This window comes from Heliangelus exortis, chromosome 1 (assembly GCF_036169615.1).
Source record: "Heliangelus exortis chromosome 1, bHelExo1.hap1, whole genome shotgun sequence".
NCBI lineage: Eukaryota > Metazoa > Chordata > Aves > Apodiformes > Trochilidae > Heliangelus > Heliangelus exortis.
The window spans coordinates 3,192,967-3,202,958 of NC_092422.1; the positions used below are offsets into that span (position 1 = coordinate 3,192,967).

Here is a 9,992-nt window from a genome sequence, read left to right on the forward strand (position 1 = left end):
CTGCTCCAGAATGGCCAAGGGAGAGATGGGGCATCTCCAAGGATGGGTCTGATCTTAGGTGGGTTTCATCCTCTTTTCTTTCTCTTTATCCCACCTGGGGTTTCTGTACTTCTTGCATATTTTAAGCTTTGTTTGGTGACTTTTGGGTCTTCAGACTACAGCTGTATTTCAGCTGGTGCTTTACCAAATGACACCTTTGGGGGTGCAGCTGGAATGGGGGAGCTGTTTCCTGACTCCATCAAACAAGGAACTTTCAAACCTTGGATTATTTTTTAATTAGTCCCTGATTTTTGGCTCCAGGGATCTTTCTGGCTTGGGGGTTGTCAGGGCAACCAGAGGTAGCCTAGGTAGAATTTATTTATCTCTGCATTCCCAAGGAGGTACCAGTCCAGGAGCAATGGGAGGAATGGGAATCCATCCAGGGTGGGATGTGCTAGCACATCTCCTTTTAGGTGGGAGTGAAGTTGCAAGGTCTCAGCTGTGGATTGGGGGAGAAAATTAAGGAAGAGAAGATGGAAATCAAGTGCAATGAGAAAACTGAATTTGCAACAACACCTTCCCAGGGCTTTCCTCTCTCCCATGCCCTCAACCATCAGCTGAGACCTCTGCAGTCTGGTTTTAAGATTAGTTTTTAATGGTTTGGGGTTTTTTTTTGGCATGGATATCTCAGTATAAGGTTTCCACCCAGATCCTGGCTCATGATGTTGAGGGGAATGAGCAGAGCAGGGAGGAGGCAGCAGGGCATCTGCAGGCTCAAGGAGAGATGTGGGATTTGAGGAGACGACTGCCACCCAGCAAGCAGCTTGGTCCAACCTCGAATCCACTATCCACCACTGGATATCTCCTTGGGATTATCTCAGGAGATTTGCTGTGCAAAAAGAATGAGCAAGATATAAAGACCAGAACCAAGCAGCCACTCAGGGCACCTGAAACGTGGCGGGTGATGCTGCCTCCTTAAAAACTCCTGTTGAAATCAGTGGGTTTAACAACACTCACACAAGCTGTCAGATGGTCAAACTTCATCCCTTGGCTTTTCACAGGAGCTATAGACATGAAGAACTCATGGCTGAAGCAGCCAGGACTGGGCTTGCTTTCTCCTGGTACCTTTCCCCTCACCAGTCCCAGGTGATGGTGCCAGCGGTTCCTGGTCCCTGGTTTTCCCTCTGGGTGAATCTCCCCGGGGTTGCAGGAGGATAACTCATCTTCCTTTTACGAGGGGCTGCCTTGGCTTCCTGCCTTTGTCAACAGAGCAGCTCAGAGGCAGCAATCCAGAGGCAATTGGATGTGGTTTCAGCTGCACGCTGTACGCAGATTAACTGGAAATGCCTGCGGCGAGTTTCTTCCCCCAGTTCAGAGAGAGAGAAAGAGCTTTAGACTGCTCCACACAATGATAAAGCAAGCCTGGACCTGACTTAGCTCTTCCCTGATTTTCTGGCAATGCAGGAGTCTCTTTCATGGACTGGAAGATGACCAGGACTTTTATTTCCCCCTATCTTTTCTCGGAGCTATTCTAGAGGGGTTTGGGAGGCTGGGAATACTTCACACTGCTCCATCAGGGGGTTAAGAACTGGTGGTAATGGGTTGCATCTCATCACAAAGCAAATGTAGAGTTACTAAAGCAGAATTTGGGGCAGTGCAGTGAGGAGGGAAGAGGCAATAGATGGGGTGTGAACACCTGATGCTGAGCTTTGCCCGCTGCATGCCGGCTGTGTCAGGTTTTGTCCTGGCTGCTGGCTGGGGACATGGATGTTGTAGGGGGAGTCATTGGATCTACCTACTTCTAGCCACCAGTTTTGAGGCTGATTGGAAAGGGGATTCCCATATCAAAAGGAATTTGTGCAGCTGCATAGTGAAGACCAGCACTGCTTTGATTTTTATCTTGTATCTAGGCTGGATCTCCCTCTTGGAGTTTAAAACCATCACCCCTTGCCCTGTCACTACAGACCCTATTACAAAGTCTGTTCCCAGTTAAAACAGAATCATCATAGAATCATAGAATCATAGAATCCTAGGGGTTGGAAGGGACCTCGAAAGATCATCTAGTCCAACCCCCCCTGCCAGAGCAGGGCCCCCTAGAGTACATCGCCTAGGAACGTGTCCAGGTGGGTTTTGAATGTCTCCAGTGAAGGAGACTCCACAACCCCCCTGGGCAGCCTGTTCCAGGGCTCCGTCACCCTTACAGTAAAAAAATTTTTTCTGATATTCAACTTGAACCTCCTATGCTCCAATTTACACCCATTACCCCTTGTCCTATCACTGGTCACCACTGAGAAAAGCCTAACTCCATCTCCCTGACACTCACCCCTTACATATTTGAAAACATTGATGAGGTCACCCCTCAGTCTCCTTTTCTCCAAACTAAAGAGACCCAGCTCCCTCAGCCTTTCCTCATAAGGGAGATGTTCCACTCCCTTAATCATCTCAGTAGCTCTGCGCTGGACTCTTTCAAGCACTTCCCTGTCCTTCTTGAACTGAGGGGCCCAGAACTGGACACAATACTCCAGGTGTGGCCTCACCAATGCAGAATAGAGGGGGAGGAGAACCTCTCTTGACCTACTAACCACCCCCTTTCTAATGCACCCCAGGATGCCATTGGCCTTCTTGGCCACCAGGGCACATTGCTGGCTCATGGTCATTTTCTTGTCTACCAGGACCCCCAGGTCTCTTTCACCTACACTGCTCTCCAGCAGCTCAGCCCCCAACCTATACTGGGACATCGTGTTGTTCTTCCCCAAATGCAAAACTCTACACTTCCCCTTGTTGAATTTCATCATGTTTCTCCCTGCCCAACTCTCCAGCCTGTCTAAGTCTCTCTGAATGGCAGCACAGCCTTCTGGTGTGTCAGCCACTCCTCCCAGCTTAGTGTCATCAGCAAACTTGCTGAGGGTACATTCCATACCCTCATCCAAGTCGTTGATGAAGATATTGAACAACACCGGTCTGGAGACTGCTCATTTGCTTTTCTTCAGGTGGCCCAATAGAAGCCCATGAAGGTCTAAGCAGTGTTCAGAAAGCCAAGTCTCACCCTGATGTGTATTTGGACCTCTTAGGATCTCTTCCAGTTCCTACTGGAGCCATGAAGAACTGAGCTGGGCTTTGGGGCTTTTAAAGGAGAAGTAGGAGGCAATTTCCCTTTTGAGACATCAAGTGTCTCAAGGTATAGCCACTGGGTAAGATTTGGGAGAAGAAGTAGCAGTAGACTGAGCTGATGCTCAGATACTTCCCTGAGATATGTGAGATATTTAACATTTGAGGTTTTTTGCTTTCTTGAGTTTCCAGATAGCTCCTCACTGCTGTAATAAAACATCTCTGTGTGTTCCAAATACAGCTGGATGATAAGGAAAGGAAAGGAAAGGAAAGGAAAGGAAAGGAAAGGAAAGGAAAGGAAAGGAAAGGAAAGGAAAGGAAAGGAAAGGAAAGGAAAGGAAAGGAAAGGAAAGGAAAGGAAAGGAAAGGAAAGGAAAGGAAAGGAAAGGAAAGGAAAGGAAAGGAAAGGAAAGGAAAGGAAAGGAAAGGAAAGGAAAGGAAAGGAAAGGAAAGGAAAGGAAAGGAAAGGGAAAGGAGAGGAGAGGAGAGGAGAGGAGAGGAGAGGAGAGGAGAGGAGAGGAGAGGAGAGGAGAGGAGAGGAGAGGAGAGGAGAGGAGAGGAGAGGAGAGGAAAAGAAAAGAAAAGAAAAGAAAAGAAAAGAAAAGAAAAGAAAAGAAAAGAAAAGAAAAGAAAAGAAAAGAAAAGAAAAGAAAAGAAAAGAAAAGAAAAGAAAAGAAAAGAAAAGAAAAGAAAAGAAAAGAAAAGAAAAGAAAAGAAAAGAAAAGAAAAGAAAAGAAGCAGTATTTAGTTTAGGAGGGGCTGCAGAAGGGAATGAGCTATGGTTTATCTGCACAGAACCAGAGGATATCAGCCCTGATGTCATTAGGAAAGGGATCTCTGGCAACATGTCTGCAGAAGGGAGCTCTGCCCCCTGCCTCCCCCCTGCACACATATGGGTTTTCTCAAGAAACAGTTGAGATGGGCCAGGCCTAGGGCTCCTCTTACTGATTTTTTGTTGTTTCTGTAGAATAAGGGACCCCAGGGGATTGCGTGTTGGCCTTTAGTGATGCTTTGGTTGCAGGCACTTTGGTCACAGTCCCAATCTCTGCTCTCCATTTGCAGGAGGTCTGGGAGTTACCACCAGACAAGTTTTATCAGAGATCAGGACAATGTCTTTGTAATGCTTTTTCCTTTTTTTTTTTTTTTTTTTCTTCTTTTTTTTTTTTTTTTTTTCCTTTTTCTTTTTTTTTCTGGCAAGGAGTCCTCCATCCTGGCTGCTGAGAAAGAAGCACAGGGCTGGGGAGACCATGCTGGAAAGAGAGAGAAACAGCTGCCAAGGGCTGGGTGAGGGAAAGTGAAGTGTGAACTTCTAGGAAATGGTACTGGGAAGGTGCAAGGGCTGTGGGGAAGATCAAAGGGTGGCTGGGAAAGATGATCCTGCAAGAAAGCTAATGAAGTGTTTTTAAACAGCAGCTGGGAAAGGTGAGAATAGAGATGGGGGGGGGGGGGGAAGCTGAGGTGGGCATGGGAATGTGCATTTAAAGGGGATTTTAATTTTTTTTTTCCTTTTGGCTGAGTGCTTGGCACGTGAGTCACTGCTTATTGCCAGGCCCAATGCTGGTGGATCTGCTGGGTGGGAGGTTTTGTTGCTGGCCTCCTGGGAACCTTGTCTGTAAGGGATGAAAAGCCATCACACATGACTGCAGTGAGAACCAACGACCTGCAGGATGCTGACACACTCCAGTTTACCCTCTCCAGAGCTTTTTTGGCTGGCTCTTGGTGTCACAGAGCTGCTGGTGCCCACAGTTATGTGGAGGAGCTGCCAGGATGCCACCTGAAGAGGTCCAGCAATGCCCCTGAGGTGCCACTGAAATGATGGAAAGACAGAAATGTCTCATCTGGAGAAGGGTCAAATCCAGAGAGGTGGAGAGAGTTTTTTGCTTGCTGGCATGATTAATCAGAGAGAATACTTAATGTAATTAGCAAAGACTCTCCAGGGGCTCTGTCTGGAACGAATTCTCTCTGCTCAATGCCTTTGCAGGAGACTGGGCCCACCCCAGTGGAGACTGGGTTAAACTGGGGCAGTCCTCGGTTCCTCTGCTCCAACAGGCAAGAAACCAAGTGGTCACTGCCCCCAGCCTGAGGAGGGCTGGGTTTAGCCACCTGATATAAATCAATGATCCTGCCTCCCTAAACACTTCTAAATTTGCATCTGAAGCCTAAGGAAGGGAGACTTGCTGTCTGTTTGGGCAGTAGGCAGGTGGCCTTTCTAGCTCTTCATCCTGAAGGATGTTCTGATGGTGCCATGATTTCTCTCATCCAGAGAAAACCTGAAGAGGGCTTTGGTTTTTCCTTCCCTGACAAGGGTTTTGGACAACACAGGCAAAGCTGAAATGATTTCTCCAACCTGTCAATGCAAGGTCTGGAACCCAGCACTCCCAAATCTCACCTGGGTGCCCTGACATGAAGGTCTCTGGGTGCTGGGGAGGACCTGAAGAGGTCCAGCAATGCCCCTGAGGTGCCACTGAAATGATGGAAAGACAGAAATGTCTCATCTGGAGAAGGGTCAAATCCAGAGAGGTGGAGAGAGTTTTTTTGCTTGCTGGCATGATTAATCAGAGAGAATACTGACAGCTTTTTCCACAGTCCACTCAAAATGATGCAGATTGAGTAGATCTTGCTTTAAACAGCCCACTGTTCTTGCAGCTAATTGCCAGTTTGTGTCTTAACTCAGTGATATCTTCAAAAGACTCTTGACCCATTTTTTTAATGAAGTTCCCACTGGGGTTCACACATTAGAGGCAAAGTGTTTGGCACATCCATGCTATTTAAGGGTATATTTAATCCATCCCTTTGGAAAGGCAGAGAAGACTCCATGACTCAAACCATTACACATCTTCAGTGAAGTCATTTCTACTGCAATTAAATTGATTTTCTTATTGTCTTGTTTTCCAGGTCAACAATGCAGATCCTAGCCTGGTTCAATTTGCTGCTTCTCCTCCCTTGTTTTGGTACCACCAAAACCTGCTTCCTGGCTGCCACTGTGAAGTGGAAAGTTTTGGTCTCTTTGACAGCTTTAGCTTGACCAAAGTGGACTGCAGTGGAATAGGCTCCCACATTGTTCCTGTCCCAATCCCTCTGGATACATCTTACTTGGATCTCTCATCCAACAACCTGGAAACAATCAATGAATCAATGCTCACTGGCCCTGGCTACACCACCTTAGTCAGCCTTGACCTGAGCTACAATAAAATTGCCAAGATTTCCTCCACAACTTTTTCCAGGCTTCGGTATCTGGAGTCTTTGGATCTGAGTCATAACTCTCTGGAAGTCCTTCCCGAGGATTGTTTCTCCAGTTCTCCTCTGGGTGACATAGATTTGAGCAATAACAAACTTTTGGAGATAGGAATGGACATTTTTGCTTCAAAAGGTCAAGGCAAACCCCTGAACGTGGATCTATCCAACAATATGCTTGGCACAATTACGAGGCACCGTGAAAAGAGCATCCCCAACATCCAGAACTTAAATCTTTCTGGAAACAGGCTGACAGCTGTGCCAAACCTTCAGGGCATTCCTCTCCGATATTTAAATCTTGATGGGAACCCTCTTGTCAAGATTAAAAAAGGAGACTTCACAGGGTTGAAAGATTTGATTCATTTATCCCTCAGTGGCTTGCATGGTTTTGGAGAGTTATCTCCTTATAGCTTCAAGGAACTCCCAGCTCTCCAAGTTCTGGATTTATCCAACAATCCTGGCCTGAAATCTCTGACTGCTGAAGTTATCTTTGGTCTGAACTCCTTACAAGAGCTCAACCTCTCTGGGACAGCTGTGGCAACCTTGCCAAAGACTGTGCTGAAATACCTGCCTTCCATCAAAAGCATCACTTTGGGGAAGAACATCCAGTGTTTTAAGACCATCAAAGAAGGACAGTACCACCGACAAATTGGGCTGACCAAAAAAGAGATCCTCAGTTGCCACGACAGCCATGGGACTGTAGCAGCAGCACCTTATGTTTCATGATGAAAACTGGGGAAAAAGGGGTGGGGAGGGAAGGAGTGGGGGGATTTGTACAGGTGTCGGACTGAGCTGGCTTGCAGTGTGCCTTTTGTAAAACTGTTGATAATTTATATATTTGTATACGCCAATACTTGATTGTCTGTGGATTTTATAAAACTCCCAAATCCTCATCCAGATGGTCTGCAGGTTTCAGATTTTGCCTGGTGCATTGAGGTCCTGCACGCAGCCCAGTAGCTCAAGAATGGGGGATGCTACTGGGACCAATGGGACCAAACTGCTCTGCAGGTCCCAGGGCAGAACAACCAGTCTGGAGCCAACATTTAGTGACCCAGACACAGCTGCAGAAAAGCAAAGCTCCATCTGTCTCCAGAGCACACACCAAAAGGTACCAACTCAGTAGCTTCTTGCTTACAAACTCGTGCATCGTTCTTTTTTTTTTTTTTTTTTTAATTATTATTCCCCACAAAGTGCCTTCTGGATGTTGCCTTCACTAGCAGCACCCTGCTCCCTGTCATGCACTTTCAGTCTTGAAGAAACATTTCCAGACAAACCTGAATACAGGGTGCTCCTAATGTGCTGGGTTTTACATGTTATTTGCATAGGTGTGCAACAAGCATTGAGTAAGTCGAGAATTTTCCCACAATTTTCTCTCTCTTTTCCCATCCTGATCCTTTTCATGTTAAATTCCTTCAGGTCTAACCTTGGCAGCCTCCTTCCTTCTTAACCTTAGCAAGCCATTGCTCAGAGATGATGTGCAGCAGGGCAAGGGAAGCAGGGATCTGCCAAACAGCCACGTCCCACCCAGGAACCAACCTCCAATGAAGGAAATTATCTGAGCTGCAAACTGAAGAGATGGTGTGGGCCATTTTAAAAAATAAAATAAAATAAAATAAAATAAAATAAAATAAAATAAAATAAAATAAAAATCCCTCCTCTCTTTCTGGGGAAGCTTGGAAGAAAATTTTGGATGATTCTGATCTCCGTGACCTTATCAAACCAAGATGTGGACCCAGAGGACATGAGATTAAGCTGTTTCCATGCTGATGTTCCTCAGCTGAACACATCTGAGACTCTGTTGGGCTTGAAACACTTTCCAGAATGTGTCAGGGGAAGAATTCACATTGATGTCTGTGACCCTGGAGCTCTTTGCCTATCAGGGAAAAGATCTTGGGTTGTTGGGTTGGTTTTTTTTTTGTTTTTTTTGTTCTAGAGTTGTGGTTTTTCTTTCTCTCACACAGTTTCTTGTCTGCCAACTGAAATCTGATGAAAAGCCTGAGCCTCAGAGCTTTACTCATTTTTTCCTCCAGAGCTGAAGTGCTGGCAAAGCAAAGGGGAGCCCTTCTCATCCTTTTTCTTCTCCAGGTTAGGAAAAAGTGGTGTGTGTGAAGCCTCCAACTTGCTTACAGGAGCTCTTGCAATGGAAGTGTCTCCTGAGGTCTGGTCCACATCTGCCACACTTTTTCCCTGGGATGGGATGTTGGGAATGAGCCATGTCCTGTCCTTGCATCAGGGCAACTTTCAAGGTTTGAAGCTGATTTAGGGAGGTCCATGTGGTGGAGATAAAAACCCATCCCACAGCCCTCCTTGGGAGTGCTGGGGGGAAATCAACCTTTACCCTGACACCCCAAAAAGGTCTTTGCAAAGGGAAACCCTATTGCAGCTCTCTCCAGGGCTGGGGGAAACCCAGTGAGCCCATAAAAGCCAGAATCAACACTTCAATGAAATCCTTCATCCACATTTTCATCCATCTCTTTTTCAATAATTTGATTGGGGAGCTTTGGGTGGGATTTTAACCCTTTCTTTCAGTTCTGGGGCTTTTCCCCTTTCTGCTGAGCCTTTGCAATGCTTGCCCAGCCTTCACAGGCACACAGAACATTTTCTTAAAAAGGCAACAAGAACAGCAACCAACTGCAGTGCCAGAGAGAGGCAGTTTGGGAGGCAGGGGGGTGGTTTCTCATGGATCTTGCCTTTTTAAGAGAATTCTTTTCTGCTGGCAGAAAATGGAATTTTTAATTTTTTTTTTTAAAGAAAGAAAGAGATGTTTCATTTTATAAGTCTGTCCATAGCTGAAAAGTTCCAGGGATCCCACAATGTCACATTTACTGTCTTTGTGCCACTGTGGTAAATCTAGAACCCAACATGAAAATCCAGTCAAAGACTGCAAGATGTCCCCGTGTGATCTCCCACTGCCTGCCAGCTAAACAAGCAAAAGCTGGCAAATCCCTTTGCTCTGTTTTGTTGTGTTTTGTTGCTTTTTTTTTTCAGGCTTTTTGATTACTCCCAATAGAATAAAGTGATTTGGAGGAGAATAAAAGCAGATGCCCTTGGATTTATTGCTTTAGTGCTGGGAGGGGGCAGCACAACTGGGTCCAAAGCACAACACAGCTTCTGTCCTTGGGCTGTTTGGCCCCACCAGCCTCAGGGGTGTTGCATCTCCAATTTGAGGTCAGGATTTGTCCCACTGTGTGGCCTCCTGGGATTCTCACTGGCAGAAAGAGAGTTTCACTGCTTGGCTTGAAGGAAATCATGGACATGTGGCAGGGAAGCAACACAAGAGCATCTGGAGCAAATTCCCTGCTCACGGTTCTGCTCCAAAGCTTGTTAGAGATGATGGAGATCTCTTAATGGATTTGCCCAATCTGGGACTGGGTCTGAAAACCTGGATTTGCAGAGCTGGTAATGTGGGGAGAGCCCAGGAGCTGTTTCACAAGACCATAGAATCATAGGATGGTTTAGATGGGGAGGGACCTTAAAAATCATCTAGATCCAAGCCTGGGCATGGACACCTCCTACTAGATCAGGTTGCTTAGAACCCCATCCAACTTGGCTTCCAATACTGCCAGCTATGGGGCTTCCACTACATCCCTGGGCACCCTGTTTCACCATGGGGGTGGGAGGAAGGAAATGGGGACATGAGGGATGCCAGAGCCAACTGGACACTGCCAGAC

General features: G+C 46.5%; 1 protein-coding gene across 2 annotated transcripts; it reads left to right on the plus strand.

Moving 5' to 3' along the window:
• The first annotated feature begins 4,573 nt into the window (after window positions 1–4,573).
• On the plus strand, window positions 4,574–7,565 carry TSKU (tsukushi, small leucine rich proteoglycan). Of its 2 annotated transcripts, none has more exons than XM_071765053.1 (2): window positions 4,574–4,888; window positions 5,983–7,565. In XM_071765053.1, exons 1-2 carry the CDS (start codon window positions 4,724–4,726, stop codon window positions 7,045–7,047), a joined length of 1,230 nt encoding a protein of 409 aa, XP_071621154.1. In that variant the 5' UTR covers window positions 4,574–4,723; the 3' UTR covers window positions 7,048–7,565. The 2 variants fall into 2 exon arrangements, with proteins under 2 accessions (XP_071621154.1, XP_071621246.1); XM_071765145.1 differs by lacking the exon at window positions 4,574–4,888 and adding an exon at window positions 5,161–5,447.
• Window positions 7,566–9,992: the final 2,427 nt, after the last annotated feature.